This window comes from Anguilla rostrata, chromosome 17, assembly GCF_018555375.3.
Source record: "Anguilla rostrata isolate EN2019 chromosome 17, ASM1855537v3, whole genome shotgun sequence".
In the NCBI taxonomy this organism is placed as follows: Eukaryota; Metazoa; Chordata; class Actinopteri; order Anguilliformes; family Anguillidae; genus Anguilla; species Anguilla rostrata.
Window position 1 is genome coordinate 10,179,681 of NC_057949.1, and position 21,397 is coordinate 10,201,077.

Here is a 21,397-nt window from a genome sequence, read left to right on the forward strand (position 1 = left end):
GTGTGAGTGTGTGTGTGCGTGTGTGCGAGTGCGAGTGTGTGTGAGTGTGTGTGTGTGCATTGGTGAGTGTGTGTGTGTGCGTGTGTGTGTGTGTGCATTGGTGTGTGAGTGTGAGTGTGTGCGTGTGTGTGTGTGTGTGTGCGTGTGTGCGTGTGTGTGTGTGTGCGTGTGTGTGTGCGTGTGTGTGTGCGTGTGTGAGTGTGAGTGTGAGTGTGTGTGTGTGTGAGCATTTACAGTACGCGCGGTGTGTGCTTCTCGGCCGGGTTACTGTACTGTGAGCCGCGTTTCTGAGAAGCAGTGACTGATCCGTGAGCCGACCGCAGACCACGGACAGACAGACAGACAGGCAGGCTAATAGGTCTGAGGCCTCTTCCCTTTCACTGGCCTCTGCAGTTTCTCCGATGCCCGCGCGGCGGTTTGAAATGAGCACGCCTGCGACATGGCTCGTGTTTACAGTCAGTCCTATTATAAACGTGCTGTGGGAATTTGTAGTCGGGGAGGTTCTGTGTGATATTAGGTCTTCTGGTTAGTTTTACTCTCACTCTTTTTTTTTTTTCCTCTCTCTGCTCTTGAGAATCAGCTGTTTGTGGGGGTTGTGTGCATGCGCGTTGGCGGGTGTGTGTGATGCGTGAGTTTGTGTCCGTTCACATGTGTGTGTCTGTACTTTGTCAGCGCGATAAAACGTCTGCTTAAATATTTACCAGTATATAGTTTGTTTGCTGAAAATGATTGTTTTAATGGCAACTCATCCAGTTTTTGAAGAGGAGATTAAAATTATGTTCTCAAGGGAATACTTTCTTGGAATATTCTGGAGCAATTCTCGCTGCCCGAAACCCAAAAAGAATGTCCAGGCCCGCAGGGCCTTTGGACTGGCTGCCCCGGGAGCCAAATGCACCCCCCCCCCCAGATGGGTCTGGCTTTTTTCCTCCAAATAGATGCCTCAAAATTTGTGTCCAATGTCTGCATGTGCAGCAGCGGTAGGCCTCCCATTAGTGATGGAATAGTGAGTCATAGCTGTGTCAGTTAAGAATGCACACAGTTTTTTTTAGTAACACGTGAGCAATGCATGTTGCCCACATGCTGGTTTTTAAATAGCATGTGGAAAAAGACTGGCCCTGCGTGCACCAGTTTTAAAAACCAAGGAAGCAGTAGGTAAATCAGAGAACCTCCTTCAGTCTGCATCAGAGCGCTGGTTTGTGCGTGTATCAGATGCAGGTGTATGCATGTGCTCTTGGGCGTTTACTGAAGTAATTCTGGTTTGGTGCCTTGCTTTAGCTTAGCGGTACAATGGCAATGCCCTGCCCTGCCCTGCCTGAGAGTTGAACTCGCAACCTCTGAGTAACAAGTCCAGTTCCCTAACCGCCGTTTGGTGCGCTGGGCTGTGCCTTTGAAGCCCTTCCTCCGGGCGCTCTGCTCGGAGGCCGGCGGGTTTTCTCGGTACCGCTCGCGGCGGCGGTTCAGAGAAGGCGCTGCCGCGTGACTTTCGGCTCTGTTTTTTGAAATCAGGTCTCCACTTCCTTCCAGCCTGGCAGCGGGGTCGCGGCCCACTTCCTGCCGAGCGCTGCTGCGGTTAGCTTACCTGATCGCAGTTTCACATCTCTTGCGAGCGTCGGCAGCGTTTCTCGTAAAAAGGCTCGGAGGAGCCTGCCTGCCTGTCTCCTCTCCGCCGCTTTACCAGCAAGCTGCACCCATCCAGGGCCCGAGGACCAGAAAAGACCCTTCAGTTCTCCTCAGACGGGAGAGCCAGGGTCTTTGTGAGGGGGGGTGGGGGGGGGGGGGGGGGGGCGGGACGCTCGACTGAGGTTAAGAGGCCGACTGGAGGACGTTGTCATGGCAACAGCCTCTGCAACTTTGTGTGTGTGTGTGTGTGTGTGTGTGTGTTTGTGTTTAATACATTTTTTTTTAACCTGCACCCAAGCCAAGTCCGGCTTGCGCTGCAGAGCAGGGGAGCCCGATCTTATCCGCAAAGGGACCGGCGTTGTGTTCCAGCCCAGCGCTCAGACACCCGGGTGGTTGATTGGTTGAGTCCGCTGTCGCTGTGCTGGGCTGGAACGGAAACCTGCGCCCACACTGGCGCCTTTCGAACCCCCGCTGCACAGGGTAAAAAAAAAACATCAAAACCTTGGTGTGCGTGTGTCGTGTGTTTATTGGTTTTTCTCACACTTGCACTCCAAGAATTTGACACCTGCTGCCCAGCTCCTTGGGGGGGGGGGGGGCGGGGGCGATGGGCCTCGGGGGGGGGGGGTGGGCCGGGCAGGCGGGGTGGGTGGCGGGTACGGAAGTCCTCTTTGTTGTGTAGACGGCAGTGCAGCACTGTGGGTTAAGGAACTGGTCCTGTAGCCTAAAGGTCACAGGTTTCAGCCCCAGGGTGGACGCTGCCGTTGTACCCTTGAGCAAGGTACTTAACCTGCATTGCTTCAGCATATATCCAGCTGTGTTAATGGATGCAATGTAAATGCTATGTTAAAAAATAATAATAATAATAATAATAATACATAAATAAAAAGTTGTGTAAGTTGCCCTGGATTAGCGTCTGCTAAATGCCTGCATTGTAATGTTAAATTTTTAATAAAGCCCTATGCATTTATCATGGCTTTCGTTATTGTAAATTGCATACTGCGGTTTACTAGCCCTGGCTATGCTGTGCTACCTTTATACTCTCAAGCCCGTTTGCTGCTTGAGAAGCTCTGCATAGTCAGCCACCCTCTTGCAGCCACAGTAGCCCTTAATGTTTTACACTGAAGGCTCGTGTGATGATTCCTCCTTTCTGGCTGCGACGCGGAGTGCAGTGCGTCGGCTGCGCTGGCCTGTGGGGCCTGTGCGCGAGCGCTTACGCGCGCGGCGCCGCTCGCTGCCTGAACGCCGCTCGCTGCCTGAACGCGGCGCGTTTTATTACCGGCCTTGCAGGTGTCGTGTGAAATGACTGGGGCCTCCTACAGACACGTCTGCCCGTGTGAGAAGTGCAGAGGTGTGCGAGAAGCGGAGCGGTGTGCGATGCTGCCGGGAGCCCCTGGGCGGGCGGGCGGGCGGGGTGGGGGGGGCTGCGGACACGCGTCCGTCGCTGCGGGCGTTATGGGTCCGCTCGGCCCCCCGGTGGGCCGCTCCGGTGGGCTGTCCTCTCTGTCGCCTGATGCGAAATGGAAGCGAGTAACGGTCGCGTGGTGGAGAGGGCCTCAGCTACTACAGGTAGTAGTATTATAGGGTGCCTAATGAACAAGAGGGGGAAAAAACGGAACTGGTTTTTTTCTGCTTTGTAATGCAACCAGAGACCATTGTTCTCTGAGACAAAGCTGTAATTGATGCACTCCATGCAGACAATGGGCCACAGTGGGAGCTGTAGGCGCTTTCGTTTATGTGCACTCATTCGTCCCACTGTAAGGATCAACAGCAGCTCTGCAGTAGGCAGCCAGGGAAGAAATATTGCACACTTTCTCCTGCAAAGGAAAATGGTTTACTTCGCCGCCTTGCCGTTTGTCTCTGAATTTGGGAACGCTTCGGCCCTCATTGGTGTTTACAGCGAGGCACGGGGCGGAGTGTTAGTTCCTCGGAAGTGGATGGACTGCTGCCTGTGTTTCTTGGACGGGACTTTATTTTGACTGCTACAGAAGACTCAGCGAAACGGGCAGCGAGGCGGACGCCTCCGCGTGACCCAGTGTAATCCTGGCAGCGCAGTGGGCGCCAGCTTCCTGGAACACGAGCATCGCCGAGTGGTGATTGGCTAGCGCTCTTGGCAATTGTGTTAATTTGGCCATTTTCTCCGTTGTTCTGTTATACCCTGGTGCTCCCTGCCCTTGTAACTCAGATATTTTGTATGTTCATATCGTGGGTTTTGGGGGGGGGGGGGGTGGGGTTCTGTGAAAGAAAGTGGTGGTTCTGCTGAGGGAAAGCCACTGCTTTCAGAGAACCGGGACATTTATACTGCTGGCATTTAGCCAGGCGCTCTTATTCAGGGCAACTTTGCGATAAGATGACATATCTCTGCAAGCCGACAACGTGTTAGAGGAAGTGCATCAACCCTTTCTGGCGCTGGGCCGTCTGTGACTTCCTGTAGGCACGCTTCCCGCACATGTTTCACTGATGCTGTCATGCCCCCCTCTTGACCGTACGGTCATCACCCCTGAGTGTATGGTCACCATAAGTTCATTTTCCGGTTGTTCACCCGCTCCGTATTTTTACACCGAATGCCCAGAAGACGTTAGTTCCCATGTGCATTGCGTACATTAACTCATCTGACACTGACTGGCCTTTCATTGTCTTGTTTGCATTTTGTTGTGTTGTAGTTTGTGCCGTGTGCTTTGACCTTTTGCTGGGACTGACCTGCATAGTTAAAGACGAAATTATTTTAAAATGCTGTTATTTTTGTAACCGCTCATTTCCTTTTGCATTTTTTTGTAAAGTGGGTGACCAGGTTATATCTCTTACCCTTGAAACTTTTTTCTTTTTTTTAATTGAATTTATTTTTATATTTTACTTACTCTTTCAGGCAAGTTGGTAGGAAATCTGCTTGCCCAAACTAAATGTATACTTGCCTGGATCTGGCGCCTATGACATGATGTTTGAAAAAGCACAGAGCCTCTGTAATAACCTTTTAGCATTTGGAATTGAGTCTGGAACAGACAAATAACTGTTTACACCAATAGTAAGCGCTGGTGTCACTGGTTGATGAAGACACACAAACCACAAATGTCAACATGGCTGCTTGCTTCGCTCTTACTACCACCATAACCACCAAGTTGTGTTTGGTTTTGGTTTATTTCCGTAAAGTAATTCATGAAATCTGTTAACAGGGACAGTGTACATTAATCTACGTCTCTCTCTTCACATTCGTGAAATGTGCTGAAGTTGGCTTTCGAGCTGATGCATGTCCTCGGGCCAGTTAATTGAACAAGTAGCTAATGTACCAACTAGCTAGCTTGCAAGATTAACAGTGTTATCATTTTTAGCCAAGCAGCCTAATAATGCTGTGCTAACATTAGCTCTTTGTGGAGTCAGCCAGTAAAAAGACGGTGACGACTGTTGATGAAAAAGAAGTGAAACAAAAAAAAAAAAAGTGAACATTATCGTCTGCATCTGAAATGGGTTTAGTGGCATTTGGGGGTTCTTCGTCTAAAGCAAGATGACACACTTCCCATAAATACAAAACAGACAAAAAAAAACAATGCGTGTGTACTACCCAATGATTTCTTTTTAGAATTCTGTTTAATAGAACTATTTTCTATGACGAGACAACTTTGTTCAAGAAAATGCGGCACTGCTTGATAATTGAAGTAAGGAAGTACCAGCACAAAAAACTGATATTTAAGTTTTGTAATTGTGAATAATGCTAAAATGTTCAACATTCTACACCTTGTCATTAGCACCAGAGACTCCTCTTACTAATCTGTTCCCAGCCACTTGCCATGAAGAAAGACAGAACATGGACGGTACAAGGGAGTTGACTATCTGGGTGGTCTGTACGCGTATTTGTGCCGTTGGTCAAAAGTGTACTGGCCTCCATGACCAACATGACACCTGCCTTGTGACCCTGTTTGTTTCCTCGCACGCAGCTCTCCTTCTGCGCTAGCTTAGCGGCGTCGAAGGAAGATTTGAACTGACGGAATTGTGAATTAGCAAATGTGAATCGTCAGCCGAGCGGCTGATCAGTTTTACTTGCCCCCGGCAAGTGGTGTTGCCTTGTGGACAAGTTCCCTGTTGTAGACAAATGGTAAATGGTAAATAACTATAATGTCTTTCCAGGTCAACACCAGCGTTCGGCGGTTTACCAAGCCTGTGGAGAGCCTGGAGCGTTCGCTGGAGATCCACCGCCAGCGGGGGCGCAAGAGAGCTCAGAAAAGGCCCAACTACAAGAACGTGGGGGAGGAAGAGGAGGAGGAAAAGGCTCCCGAGGAAGGCCAGGAGGATCCCGAGAAGGCCAAAGGTACAGAGGCTAGCTCAAAGAGCAGCCGAACCTGCGGGGACACGGAAGGTGAGTGCACCAGATGAATGTCACCATGTCAGCCATCCAGGCTCCACCCCCTCCTCACCACCGCGGACCCCGCCCACAAAACTGGCGCTAAGGTCCAAACTGATGACAAATTCCCCCCCCCCCCAAATTACTCTGTGTTTTTTTTCCCCCAGATAAATCAGGAACTACTCATTTTTTCAAACCCCTCATTATTCTCTTCTGTTGTCAGAGTGCAAGACTTTGTGTGTGTGTGTGTGTGTGTGTGTGTGTGTGGGTGTGTGTGTGTGTGTGTGTGTGTGTGTGTGTGTGTGTGTGTGTGTGTGTGTGTGCACGTGTGCGGGCGTGTGTGTGTGTGTGTGTGTGCGTGCTAATGATAAACCTTCTTCTGAAGTTACCTTCTGCCTCTGATTAAGAAAGTAAGGGTCTGGAAAAAATCTGTATTCCGTGATTAATCGAAGGGAAAAACTATACAAATCTCATCCCTAATACTACTCTGACTTGTTTGGCTCTGTTCCCAGATAGAAGCTGTTTGGAATGTGGGCTGCAATTTTCTGGAAATCGGTCTAATTACTTGAATCGACTGACAAGCAGCATTTTGTTTTATGATTGCAACTTCGCAGCGGTCGCTTTACTTCTAAAAAAAAAAACTTCCAGTGAATTTCAAGCTGAAATGTTAAGTTGGTTAATAGATATTTTAGTCGCTTCTGAGAAAGCTATTTTGTTTGCAGAGATTGATAGAGAGAGAGGGGGGGGGGTCTAGTGATTGTGAAAGAGGGCAAGGAAGAGGAAGAGAGGTTCAGAGAGCGGGGAGAGGAAGAATGAGGGTGGGCAGGATGGAGAGACGAAGTGAGGGGGAGAGAGGGAGTGAGACAGAGGGAAGGAGCTGAGTGTTGTTGTTGTGGTGAAGTAAGATGGAGGGGGGGGAGGCGGTGTGTGACTTCATTACGTCACTGCCCTCTTAACACGGTCGCCCCGGAGCTCTTCTCAGAAACAGAAGGGCTTACCGATAATCCCGCCGCGCGCTTTATTTATCTGCTCTCCATCAGAGCCCGCGGCTCAGAGACGTACCCGCCTCTGAAAATAAACGCAAGGAGAAAGCGTTTCGGCTGAACGCCATAAACAGGCGCTCGGTCGGGCTGCTTTTAGCCGGGCCCCGTGCGTGTACCAACTCATTTTCTCACAGAGCCGCCTGATTGGCTCCCGTGGGGCGTCGGACGCGCTGGGGAACGGCGCTCGCTGTGGGTTTGCGGTAAAGCGGCCTCCAGAGCGAAGGCGCTCGCCGCGAGCGTGTGCTCTGCAGCCCCGGCGTGACGGGGCGGGGCGTGAGGCGTGCCAGCGGACGGTCAAACCGCCCGTACGTTTGTGCCGTTACGCAGACGAGCCTGTACAGATGATCTCACACAGCTGGAGCTGTAACTTTACCTTAGAAGGAATTCTGAGGAAAGAAAGAGAAAAAAGAAAGGAATGTCCACGGGGGGGGGGGGGGTCATTTACAGGGTTTTGGGGTTTTTTAGTCAGCTCGGGTTCCTGCTGGTTGGCACTGCATTATTCCCTCTGAACAGTGTGCCACAGATGGGCTCCAGGGTGAAAACCAGTCCCTGGTCTTTGTGTGGCCTTTAAGGTTTAAAATGGTCGCTGGCTGTCCTGTGGACACGCGCCGAGAGGAACCAGGACGCCTGTGCTCCCAGGACCCCGCCAGTCGGCTACCTGCATCGCGCCAGTTTTGTGACCGGGGCCCCCGCGTCCGTCCACTTCCTGTCCCCTGACACCGTGGTTCACATTCATTCTGTGCTCTCCACCTTAACGTCTGTCACCCTGGTTACGCATGCCCCGCCCATTGATATCTTTGTGTGGTGTCCCACCCTGCTGCCTGTGCATTAATCTGTCATTGTGGTTTTTTGTTTTTTTTTTTGGTTTTTTTTGGGTTTCTTTACAGTAAGTCTGACACCAGTAAGAAGGACTAATCCTGGTACTTGATTAACAGATGATTGTTTAGTAGCATGAACCATTCACTGCGGGGGCGTCAGTCCCAACCCCGAGAGGGATAGTGTCATTTTTTTTTTTTTCTTCTTTCATTTACAGTAGCTGCTAGTTTTAGGCCTTGTAAATGAGTGCACTCATTATCCAATCAGTGAATGAAGTTATGCACATGGGAGCTGAAACTAAAACGTACAGAAAAACCGGCCGTTCCCCTTCGGACCCCCGCTTTTCGGTGTGGTTTTCACACAGGACGTTTGTTCTGGTGCTTTTAACACAGGGCCTCTCAGAGGCCTCCGTCACTCTGTCTTTCAGAGTGTCCTCTGCAGAGAAGCAGTGAGAACTACGATAGATGCCAAAGGGAAGTTAAACAGATGGAAAGCCAGCCTCTAAAGTGATGACCTTGCAGTCATGACCGAGATAAACGCACACTCCAAATATGAGCTGACGTTTTGGGGAAAAAGCCCATCAGCATCATTTTTACAAAGTGTCTAAGTGGAAGGCAAGGAAAAAAAGAAAGCTTTAACACTGCCAAGCAGTTTTTTTTTTTTTCCCATAACCATCCATTTGCTGCTTTTTTTCCCCTCTTGTTTTCCACTGTGAAATGCATTCCATTGCTGTGAGGTTGGAGCAGCTTTGTGTGCGCAGGAAAGCCTTACCACAGTCTGACCACTAGTAGGCACTAGTGGAATCTCTATAATGAGAGCAAATGTACGGCTTGATGAACAGGCACAAGGCCCTGTACTACAGCATTTCATGGGTGTAAGTGGCCTTCAAATCCTGGAGATTAAAAAAAAAACTGATGAAAGGCTACTAAATGAAGCGGTAGAGAGTACAGACAAGCCTACTATGGTTTTATAGGGCAAAATTGACCAGCAGTGTTAAAAGCATAAAACTGTGAATGCCACTTTGATAGGTGGAAGGAGTGCTCTGCAAGGCCTCTTGAGCCTCCCTGTGATCCGCTGGGCCTACCGCTCTTTCCACGGCTGTGTGTGTCTCTCGACCGCACTCGCTTTCTCCCTTTGTGTAGAAATGGATTGGGAGGAGAGCCCCTCCTTCAGTCCTGTTGTTTGCCTGCTCCTTTCTTCTTTGGATGCGGTTTCTCATTCCGATTTTATTAAGAGGCGGAGGAGGGTTTGGGCTGGGGAGGCTCCCTCCCCTTGCGCCCTGCCCACGGCTGCTGCAAAGCGTTTCCAGATGCATCCGAGCTCTTGTGCCACATGCGGCCTGCCCCTTGTGGGGATGTAACAGAATGCAGTGAACAGGACTGCGCCCTCCAATACAGTTCACAAGGACTGGAGAACAGCTCGGCATTACTGTGTTCATCCCTTTGTCTTGTTTGAAAAGGGATGATGCGTGTGCATGCCCAGCAGTGAGGCGGCTCTGATTCTGCTTACCAAGGTCTTGGTTGAAGGCCATCATTAGTTTATTAGTAGAATTAGATGATGTAGTGCCAGACTAAAACAAAAACCTGCAGCCACTCTTATCTGTTCCTGAAGATCTCCTGGGTCTGTTCTCATAAACAATATTCCTAGTTCATGCAGAACATGTAATGGATTGGTTCTGGGAACTGTGTTAGGTTTGTGGGTAGGATATTTTTCAGAGGTAATAATGAAATAATGTTTATCCATAATGGCAGCAATCATTTGTAAGTGCAGATGATGTGTTAGTGTTGGTTCGCAGGCGTAGGTGATGTTTTAGTGCTCATTGTTAAGTGCAGGTGAAGTGTTAGCACTAGTTTGCAGGGGTAGGGGACGTTTGAGCACTGGTTTGTGGGTACAGGTGGCACTTGCCTTACTTTAGGGCAAATAATTCAGCTTTACAGCGCATGTGGAGCTAGTAGGTTCTGCAGGTTGGTGATGTGTTAGGTGTAGAGAATAGAGTGCTCTGCAGGTGTAGGTGATGTTTAGTGCTTCACAGAGTAGCAGTGCTTGCAGTGGTGAGGTGATGTTTAGTGCTCACGACTAGGTGCTCTGCAGGTGTAGGTGATGATGTTAGTGCTCGTTCGAGAACTAGAGGTGTCTGCAGTTAGGATGTTTGTGCCGTTCAGAGAAGGTGCTCTGCAGGTGTAGGTGATGTGTTAGTGCTCGTTCACAGAGAGCTAAAGGTGCTCTGCAGGTGTAGGTGATGTGTTAGTGCTCGTTCACAGAGAACTAGAGGTGCTCTGCAGGTGTAGGTGATGTGTTGGTGCTCGTTCACAGAGAGCTAGAGGTGCTCTGCAGGTGTAGGTGATGTGCTAGTGCTCGTTCGCAGAGATCGAGATGGTGGTGATGGAGAAGTCGAAGGTGTCGGAGCCCTCCACCCTGACGGAGCAGAACATCACAGACGAGGAGAAGACCGCCGCGGCCGCTGCCGCTGGTGCCCAGGGCCTGAGGAGCAGGTATGACCCAGAGACCGTAAAAAATATGGACAAAGCCATGACGTCACCCATTGACTCTCCGTGGGTCTCTAAAACACGTTTTGAAGCTCAATGTTGTCGATTGGCCATGTTGTCGATTTGGAGCCAAAACCATAGGGTTAAGCGGTCTTGTGATTTTTACAATGTGTTTGACAGTACGGTGCGGAAAAGCCCATCAACCTGAACGAACGATTGCAGAACGAACTTGAGGCTAGCTGACTGTCTGCCGTTATGTTTTAAAATATATTATCAAATGTTTACCCAGTTTCATTTCCATCCGTGACTGTACTGTGTCGTGTAATCACGTTATATGTATGACATTAATAATACAATTATGTTCAGTTACCTCCAATTATGTTTCAGCAAAACGAATATGCTTAGCTAGCATATCAGCTTGCCAGTGAGCTAGGTATGCTATCCGTGGTTAGCTCACGCATTAGCAATATGAACCACAGGGGAAGGACATCGACTACACTGATGGTCAATCAATCAGAGATGTGTAGGCTACTGGTGATTTGACTAGGCTATTTTCATATAACTGTCTGGTAGACCTGCTGTTAACCGAGCAAGTTATCGTCGTAGGTTTTCGCCACAGTCAGTTAATGAGCCAGTAACTGCTACTAGCTACTCCATCGCCGTTTGTGGTGTTCACTTGCTGGGTGACGCTAGCTGACCGATCGTTCGCAAGTCACTTTCTACCGAATAATAATTAACACTGTCAGCGGTGATTAACAAATCTACCAAGTATTTTAATAACTGATCTGCAGGCGTGTAAATATGACAACGCACTTTGTACAGCAAGTTTTCCACCTGGTGCATGAAGACAAAAATAATTGAATTTCTAATTATTATTAGGCTATTTTTTTTTTCTTGTAAATCATCAAAACCAATGGAGAAAAGCCAATATACGCAAGGAGCCCCCAGGACCGATTCTGAGAACCACTGTCTTAAATGCTCTTGTCAGTCTCTTAAATGTTAAAAACATGTTCCTTTCTAAATACCAGTCTTACAAAGATGGTTAATTTCGTTAAATTTTGTGTGTGTGATTTCATCGTGTGTTGTATGTTATTCAGCAAATAAACCTTAAGTCTCTTAATTCGCTTTGTGAAACTGAAAATTTTGCAATGTTTATCCCAAAATCGGGATTATAGTAGCTTTGTCACATGCGTGAAGCATGGCCCAGGTAGACAATTACGGAATGTACACAACTGACAAGCCGTCAAACACGTTTGACAGATATTTGCCGGTTAGGGTTAGCTAGCTAGTCAAATAGCTTGGTAGCCGAAGTTTTAGCATAGGCTACCAAGGCTGGACTACCAAATATAGCAAGCTGATTACGCTTTCTGCCAACTAATTATTTGGTTAAGTAGGCTAAAGGAAATAGTAAAAATGACTCGCCTACTGAAAAACTTCAGAGGATGATTATTTTATGGTCGTCTACTGCAGCTGTAAATAGCACACGCCATAATGAAATCACTACGAAATGGGATGCCTGCATTTTCTGACTTCGCACAGGTGGACCGTGGTCGGAGCCGCAATGTCAAGGCCAAGAGGCGCCACCTCCCACCCAGTGACCATAGACTGTAGCCCCTACTGTAGTTTAGTCCTCTGCAGTAATCATGACGCAAACTGTACCTCATTGGTCCACAACAAATATTATAACAGTGCCCAAATGACACAATAAATCATGAAATCGACCCATGGACAGTCATAAGACGAATAAAATACACACATTGTGACTATTTGTACTCATGAGAAAATTATTGACTTTGTATTTTGACCGCATTTGTACTGTAGACTTACATGGAAACCGGATATGAAAACACCTATACTGGAGCCAACCGTAGTGGCGCTAGTGAGAAACCAGGAACAACAAGACCAGGAAATGAGCTTCAAAAACGAAGTCTGGTTTTGGCCGCTTGGTATGACCTCACCGGGACAGGTTCGCCTCCCCTGAGGAGGCATGGGAGAGGGAGGCCCTTTTCTTTCTGACAGGGTAAGGGAGGACAGGCGGAGAAGGCACAAAGAAAGCGAGATTCTTGCAGAGAGAATGAGGGAGTGCGGCAAGGGTGAGAGAGCGGGAAGAGTGAGAGAGTGGAGAGAGCGAGAGAGCGGTGCGAGTCTGCGGGTGCACGTCCGTTGGCACCACCGATGCGTTGCTTTGCCCTTTGTCTGGCATAAGCCCCGATCTGCGCGAGGTTACATCCCAACAGCTGACCCTGAGGCTAAAGCCAATGCTGAAGCCAAGCATATCACCGCAATCAGTGCGACCCGGTTCGTTCCGATCTGGAAGAGCTGAGCGCGATGCAGAACACCCGCCAAGAATGTTCTTTGTCTGCACTGAACTGTTTTTTTAATGAAAGAAAAACAGAAAAGCAGTCCAAGCGCTCTGTTTGTACTGGCCCATATTCCCCTATCCCGGCCTCCGCAAACCAAATTTCATATAAAGTAAACCAAGGAAGCACTGGATATCTAGGGATTTTTAGATGGCCTTCCTGAGTTTTGGCACTTCAGTGCAGAAAACTGTCTAGCAATAATAATGAATAATACAGGAGGTTACGGTGGAGGAGCCAATAGCTATAAATTGAAGGGTATGTAGGTTCTTGGAAACCTTTGGTGTACGAACTGCAGTGCCTTGGACTGCGTGAGCCATCCTGTCACAAACAAAAGCCGTGTATTTTGACGGTCATAGTCATAGGATACGGTGCTCTGCAGTGCTTTTATTCGCCCCTTGTTCGTGAGGTCTGAGGTTTAATTCTCCGGGAGTTTCCCGACAGGGTGGAACACGTCTGCCTTCTTCGAACTTCTCCCCCCTTCCAGCGTGCTGAAACGTGTCCGTTTTCTCACCATCGCCAAACCGTCGGGCACTGTCTCGAGCGTGAATCCACTTTTCCTTTCTGTTGTCGAACGCTCGCGCTATTGGCTCCCAAGCGGTTTTCAGTTGCGGAATGATGGTGGTAAATTGCATTTGCGTGTGAAACAATAAATCTTTTCACCTTGCTTGCATCAATACCTGTGGTGTCACCATTAAAAAAAAATAAATAAAAAAAAACATGAAGACCAGGGTACAACATTGGTGTGCCTTAAAACAACACCCGGAATCCCAACCGTGTGGTGTTGTGACCAAAAATGCCCAGGGGGTATTCACAGTACAAAATGAGGGTGACCCGAAGTGACCAGGTCTTCACAGCGTAAAGTGAAAGCTGTGCGTGGTGCGTTGGGCCAGAAGAAACAGCTGGGTGATTGGAATGCCTTCTCTTGCACAGGTTTTCCTGTAACACGTGCGTTGTTACGCGCACGAGGGTGTAGTAATGCTTATCTGCTTTAAATATTTCTTTGATCTGACTGTCTGATTTGTCTCATAACACAGTTATGATTTTTTCCCCTTACTTTAGGATGGTAAGATTGATTTTGCCTGTGTGTGTGTGAATTCTCAGGCCTTTCCTGGACATGGTTTACAACGCCCTGGACTGCACGAACGATGACTACTACGCCCTCTTCGTCCTCTGCCTCCTGTACGCCATGTCTCACAGCGAAGGTGAGCTGCTCGACCAGGTTAGACGACCGCGACCGTTGCGTTCTTTACCAAAGCTGCGTTCTTTACACGGCTACAATCATAGCGACCTATACCAAGGCTGCGTTCTTTACACAGCTACAATCATAGCGACCTATACCAAAGCTGTGCTCTTTACACAGCTACAATCATAGCGACCTATACCAAGGCTGTGCTCTTTACACAGCTACAATCATAGCGACCTATACCAAAGCTGTGCTCTTTACACAGCTACAATCATAGCGACCTATACCAAGGCTGTGCTCTTTACACAGCTACAATCATAGCGACCTATACCAAGGCTGTGCTCTTTACACAGCTACAATCATAGCGACCTATACCAAAGCTGTGCTCTTTACACAGCTACAATCATAGCGACCTATACCAAAGCTGTGCTCTTTACACAGCTACAATCATAACGACCTATACCAAGGCTGTGCTCTTTACACAGCTACAATCATAGCGACCTATACCAAGGCTGTGCTCTTTACACAGCTACAATCATAGCGACCTATACCAAGGCTGTGCTCTTTACACAGCTACAATCATAGCGACCTATACCAAGGCTGTGCTCTTTACACAGCTACAATCATAGCGACCTATACCAAAGCTGTGCTCTTTACACAGCTATGATCATAGTGATCTTTACCAAGCTGTGCTCTTTACACAGCTACGATCATAGCGATCTATACCAAAGCTGTGCTCTTTACACAGCTACAATCATAGCGACCTATACCAAAGCTGCGTTCTTTACACAGCTACAATCATAGCGACCTATACCAAGTTGTGCTCTTTACACAGCTACAATCATAGCGACCTATACCAAGGCTGTGCTCTTTACACAGCTACAATCATAGCGACCTATACCAAAGCTGTGCTCTTTACACAGCTACAATCATAGCGACCTATACCAAGGCTGTGCTCTTTACACAGCTACGATCATAGCGATCTATACCAAAGCTGTGCTCTTTACACAGCTACATCATAGTGACTTTACCAAAGCTGTGCTCTTTACACAGCTAAAGCTGTGCTTTACACAGTCAATCATAGCGACCTATACCAAAGCTGCGTTCTTTACACAGCTACAATCATAGTTATCTAGCATTACTACTGTGATCTTTCTCAAATTACACAACAGCAGTGTTTTTTTACCAGATTTCCCAACCGCAGCGAGATTTACCGGATTACGCAACTCCCAGCTGTGCTGTGGCCGTGATCCATGGGGATGGGAGCAGCGAAGCGTGGGAGCAGGCCTGGCCTAGGGATGACATGCCCAGGTCATATGGTGCTCTGGCAGGGGCTGTTCAGCCCTGTTCCTGGAGGGCCGCAGTACCCGCAGAGCCACCCTAACCCTGCTCAGCCCTGGTGCAGGGGCGAGGCTCACCAAAGCCCCCCCCCCACCCCGCTTAGTCGCCGGCGCGGGCCGTGGACCGGAGCCACGCGGCTTCGTCCTTCCTTGTTAAAAACGAAATATCTTTCGGCCCAGCTGTCCAGCGAACATCTGCAGACTGATAGAGATCACTTGCAGGCAGCCCTAGATGTCATTCCGCAAGTAATTTACCGCAGATGTCATTTGGGAGTGAGTCAGGGATCTGCATTAGTTCGGAGAACTGCGCTTTGCTTTCTGTTTTATGAGTTTCTATCTTGGTAATTGAAGAGCAAGGGTCGCGTGTCATGCATGTTAGGCAAATCATCTTTCTCTCCCTTTCTCTCCCTTATCGCTCATTAGGCGAAAGAGCCAAACTTTATTGAAAATGAGCGGATGGAAAGCTGCTTTGCTGTGGTGTTGTTGTCAGTATACGCGCACCTCCCTCAGCGCGGTGCGTTCAGAGGGCGTGTGATCTGAGGTGTCTCAACCCGTTCCTTCGGAGTGGCGCCTCGCTGTGTCTGTGGCCAGCCCCGTCTTACTGCCTGGGCCTCTTTTACCTCCGTCTCATCCTGAAAGTGAAAGCAAGCAGCCTTGTGTACCTCAATCTCACAACGCTGATAAGCAAGTGAAAGGTCTGCCAGATGGGTTGTCACAGCTTGTCTGTGTGTATGTGAGAAGGGTGTGTTTCATGGGCGTGTGATGGTCTTTATCAGGCGTCTACTGGTTGTTTAAGGGTATTATTGGTTGTGGTGTGTGTGTGTGTGTGTGTGTGTGTGCGTGCGTGTGCATAATGCATTTATTGTCTAATCCCTGTGTAATGGTTGTTTACTGGTTGGGGTGTGGGTGTGTGTGTTCTATGTGTTTGATGTCTAATACTTGCGTAACAGTTGTTTTTTTGGTTGTGTACAGGAATAAACCCTCTGCTCCTGGAGAAGCTGCAGTTGCCAGTGCAAGGGGATCAGCAGAGGAGCAGCTACAGCCAGGTGCTGGTGGAGAGGCTGATCCGCGTGATGAGCCAGGCTGCTCAGCCCGGTATGCCCCGGAGAGATTCCCATAACTCTCTACACCATTAACCCTGTGCTTATGTGTTCACCCAACACCCAACACCCGCCCTTTCCTCATTCCTCATTACCCTAACCCCCAACACCTCCACCCCCCAATCCCCCAACACTGCCTAGCACCCTCCTCATTTTCTTTTTGAAAAGGATGCTTTAAGCATGCACGTGTGTATTTTACACTGTGGTCTCTCTGCTCAGCACTGTTCTAGGATCAGTAGTTTTATTTTGCGCTGTGCTCTCTGCTCAGCACTGTTCTGGGATCAGCAGTTCTATTTCACAGTGTGGTCTGCTTGCTGAGCACTGTTCTGGGATCAGTAGTTCTAATTTACACTGTGGTCTCTGTGCTCAGCACTGTTCTGGGATTCGTAGTTTTATTTTACAGTGTGGTCTGCTTGCTGAGCGCTGTTCTGGGATCAGTAGTTCTCTCTTTGTTTGTTCTGTACAGATGGGAAGGTGCGCTTGGCTACTTTAGAGCTCAGCTGCCTCCTCCTGAAGCAGTCGGTCCTCTCCCCCAGCGGCTGCATCATCAAAGATGTCCACCTGGCCTGCCTGGAGGTAGCCTTTCCTCTTTAAATAATGCCTTCACATTTTAGGTTAAAACTAGTAATAACTTTTTAAATAACATTTAACCATTTCAAATAATTTTAAATGACCAAATGACGTTTTGGTGCCTATAACCACGATAGTTTTAAACCATTTTAAAAAACTGTAAAATAAATGACTTTTTGCCAACGTCAAGATAATTTTAGTGTAACTGTAAATAACAGTTTTAAAGTTACTTTGAATGACTTTTAACTGGAATAACCATCAAGTAGACTATGATGGGTGATTTAATGAGGGCTGAAATGTATATCTGATAGATATTTCTTGTTAAAGCCTATGGTTTGGAATGTAATATGTCGGTGACGTATTGGTTAAAGTGGGACAGGCTGTCCTGTCTTTCAGTCTGCACATTTATCTCTGTTAGGCACACAGCCATAGACCAGGCTGGATACAAGGCAAATATAGCCAGCCCAATATTTATTATGGAAACTATTATGGAAACATTCCTCTGTTTCATGTTTTATATTTTATAACCTTTTAAAGGCATCATTTTGAAATGCTTGGTTTCTTTTCAAAAATGGCCCAGTCTTTAGTTCTGTATATATACATTTGAAATTCATCTTTAATTTGATTTCCTTTTATCATCACTTTTTTAACATTATTGTCTAGGGTCAAATTAGCAACCAGTCTTGTGACTTCCGAGGAACGGCACTTCTTTGGAGAATTGCAACGTTTTATTGCCTTTTTTAGAAATTTCTCCTGGCATTTTTTTTTTGGTTCAAAACTTAGAAACAAGAATTAACCAAAGGCTATGTGAAGGAACAAGAGACTGATATCTGACTAATGAAATTAACTTTCAATGGGGGAGGCTTTATTTAGCGGTTTGAATTAGAATTACGAACAGTGTCCACTTAAATGGTAATTAACCAGCTGTAAATTTACGCACAAATACGTTGATGTAAAAATGAAGCACACCCTCTTTCAATTCTGTGCTTTCATATATTTGGACATAACTGACCTTCATCTAGTCCACTCCAAGTGCCAATAGTAAATGAATATGACCTCATGTGACCGATAACACAACAGAGTTTACCGGTCATTATCTATTCAACGAAGAAAAAAAGCCGACATTCGAAAAGCAGGCATACTTTTTCATTCGCATCGCTGTAAGGGTGGTGTGGATAACCTCAAAGCTAGCAGGGGGAAAAAAAAAACCAGGTCTTTTTTTTAATTTTTCTATTTTTCTCCCGGTGGCGTTACCTGCACCCGTTTCTCCTCCGTGTTAGGGTGCCAGAGAAGAGAGCCTGCACCTCCTGCGCCGCTTTTACAAGGCAAGTGAACCCTCTCTTTTTCCCGCTCAACCGTACTTCTAGTTTGCCGGCGCCTCCCTTTGGCGGAGTCTGGCCCACGTGACATCTCCAGAACACGATTGCGGTCGCGCCAGCGCTGCGAGGAGCTCGGTAATTCCAGCTCGCGTTTTGGCAGGTCATGGCATGATTGGGTTGTGGGGGGTTTTTTTGGTGGTGTTTCTGTTTGAATGCCAAAAGCTGCCGTGACTCTTCTGGTAAGGCCATGACACATTTTTTCAGTCTTTCCTTAGCTGAAGTGCCTGTTATCTACTTTTAAACTGAGTCTGCATGAGACCCACCTGTGGCACCTAATCCTGATTCTGAAAAGCCACAGTTTTGGGGGTTCAGGCCTGGCGTTTGCTCTTTTTGCCCTTGTCTTGCTACTCAGTAAAGTGTCTTTGTGACAGTTCTCTATAAAAAGCGCTGTACAAATAAAATTGAATTGAAATTTGAATTGAACAGTTTAGTCTTTGTTATTTTTAATTTGTATTTTTTTCTCTCCCCAAACAAATGTTTGGATAGTACTTTCCTGAACTGAAGGAGTTGGATCAGTCCTTTGCTCTTCTGCAGTTATTGTTTGTTGAAAGAGAGTGAGCACAGGCTGTCCCAGGCTGTGGTTTGGTTTTGGTGCATTTGGACTCGGTTTGGCTGGTTTGTTCACAGTTTGGCTGCTCCTTGTCCAGGTTCCCACGCTCCCTGAGAAACCTTGAAAGTCCTCAAGTGTAGCAAATCCCGGTTTTTAAAATTGAGTTTTAAAAATTTTTAAGTTTGAAACTTAAGGATAATTTAAGTGTAAGCGCTCTTCAGACATGCTTTTAACTGTATAAGTTAGCGTATGTGTTGCTTAAAATTCTCAGCAGCTAATGGTCCATGAGCAACGCTTGCACCTGTGTTTTCAGTCTTATTCAGCTAAAGCACACAGAGATTCCCCCCTCTTCTCTTCCCTGAGAGATGCCCAGCTGTGTAGGCTTAATAGTTTGTGCTGGCAGAGCCGAATTTGGCCTGTTTCCATGTTCCTGGAGTCAGCGAGGGGTTGGCACACATGCAAAATGAAGCCTCTAGGCCAGGGCTGCCCAACCCTGTTCCTGGAAATCTACCGTCCTGTAGGTTTTCACTTCAACCATAATATGAGTCATCTGATTCTACTAATTTGTAGCTCAACAAGATCTCTGGTTGTTGAATGAGGTGTGCTGTGTTTGGGTTGGAGTGAAAACCTGCAGGACGGTAGATTTCTAGGAACAGGATTGGGCAGCTTTGCTCTAGGCTTCTGCTCTCTCTCCTTCTCCCCTCTTTTTTCTTTCTTTCCCCATCTATTTCTCCCCCTCTCTTCTCCTCTCTTTCTGATCATGAGTCTCTATCTTCACGCAGGGAGAAGAGATTTTCCTTGACATGTTTGAAGACGAGTACAGGAGCATGACGGTAAATTTGAGCCACGCAGGCGCATGCAGGCGCATGCACGCGCAGGCATGCGTACACGCAGGCGCATGCACACTGGCTAACATGCGCACACGCAGGCGCATGCACACTGGCTAACATGCGCACAGGAGTAGTCACATACATCTAGACACACACAGGAATTCGCTCACGAGACTAAACTGTTTTCCCTATTGGTTTTGTTTCTTATGCCTCCAGAGGCATTATGTTTTCGGGTTGTCCATCCGTCCTTCCGTCCGTCCATCCATCCCGACTCTCATGAATGCAATATCTCAGTAACGCCTTGAGGGAATTTCTTCAAATTTGTCCCAAACGTCCACTTAAACTCAGGATGAACTGATTAAGGTCACTGTGACCTCACAAAACACGTTTTTGTCCATAACTCAAGAATTCATACGCTAATTATGACAAAGTTTCACACTAATGTCTAATAGGATAAAATAATAAAATGATGACATTTTGTATCCAAACGGTCAAAGGTCAACAGAGCACTGGCTACTGGTTGGCGGAAGTCATACTTGTACATACTTTCTAGTTTATGTAATGTTGGCTTGAGGTCATACTTGTTGAGTGAAGGACTTGTCAAATTTAAACAAGCAAAAGCCTCATTTCCTGCATTTCATATACAAGAGCACTTAAGTATAAAGCACACTGTGCACGCCTTCTGTGTGAGCGCCTGTGTGTGCGTGTGTGTGCGCCAGTGTGTGCACGTGTGTGTGCGCCTGTGTGTGTGCACGTGTGTGTACGCCAGTGTGTGCACGTGTGTGTGCCTGTGCACCTGTGTGCATGTGAACTCGACCTTTCCCAAGCTGTGTGCTCAACAGAACTCTTAAGGGAACCCTTCAACCATTGTGAATTACTGCTGGTATGGGAGAGGCTAAGAGGGCTGGTGTATGCTGATAAATTACAAGTTTTAGGAGTCAAATTGGAATATCGGTGCAAGATTGTGAGATCACCATGGTGACCACACTTTGCTTGGCTGTGTGTCTGTGTCTGTATGGGTGTGCATGTCCTTGTGTGCTCAGAGTAAGCCTCTAAACGTGGAGTACCTGATGATGGATGCCTCCATCCTACTGCCCCCTACTGGCACCCCGCTGACCGGCATCGACTTCGTCAAGAGGCTGCCCTGTGGAGACGTGGAGAGAACACGCAGGGTGAGGCGCACACACACAGACACACACACACACATACGCACACACACAGACACACATACGCACACAGGCGCACACACACACACACACAAAGGTGTGCGTAACCTCTGTTGCAGGGTTACAGCTTGCGGGGAGGAAGGTTCTGGATGAGAACAAGTCCATCTGGCCTCACAGTCCCCAGGATTCAGCATGGACAGTTTCAAGTGCCGCTGTCCTGACAGCAGTGTTTTATTTTTCCGGCTACAGACGGGCTCAGGCTATTTGTGGCTTCAGTCTGATGGGAGCTTCCCAGAGCATTGAGACTTTATTTACCATGTATTTAACCATGAATTTCTACTGAACTTCTATGAGGAAGCTATTTTGCAAGACCGCGTGGTTAACCCTTTTCATCAAATTTGAGTGTTTTATCAGATTGTAGGGATTCTGCATCTCCCCAGCCGAGAGAAGCGATTATGATGCACATATCCCTGGCCACGCACTACGTTTGGTGTGCGTTTTTTGTAATCGATGATATGTTCGTAATAATGTGTGTAATATATTTGGGTGCCTGTCGGAAATAACATTGCTATATTGGGGTTAATACACACAAGCCTTTTTGTTAAGGATTTTTTAGAGTTTCTG

At 47.5% G+C, this 21,397-nt stretch overlaps 1 protein-coding gene across 6 annotated transcripts in view; it reads left to right on the forward strand.

Annotated features, from left to right (window-relative positions):
• The window catches only part of clec16a (C-type lectin domain containing 16A), a 57,051-nt gene that overhangs the window by 11,704 nt on the left and 23,950 nt on the right, over positions 1-21,397 (forward strand). For 5 of the 6 annotated variants that reach the window (XR_010326807.1, XM_064315911.1, XM_064315909.1 and 2 more), the window contains 8 exons: positions 5,737-5,965; positions 10,175-10,301; positions 13,757-13,857; positions 16,151-16,273; positions 16,745-16,854; positions 18,129-18,177; positions 19,564-19,610; positions 20,651-20,779. Coding sequence is in view for 5 of the 6 variants with exons in the window: in XM_064315911.1 (XP_064171981.1) it covers positions 5,737-5,965; positions 10,175-10,301; positions 13,757-13,857; positions 16,151-16,273; positions 16,745-16,854; positions 18,129-18,177; positions 19,564-19,610; positions 20,651-20,779 (915 nt within the window). In the remaining variant the exon portion in view is untranslated. The remainder of the gene's footprint in view (positions 1-5,736; positions 5,966-10,174; positions 10,302-13,756; positions 13,858-16,150; positions 16,274-16,744; positions 16,855-18,128; positions 18,178-19,563; positions 19,611-20,650; positions 20,780-21,397) is intronic. The other variant, XM_064315910.1, reaches the window with a different exon arrangement.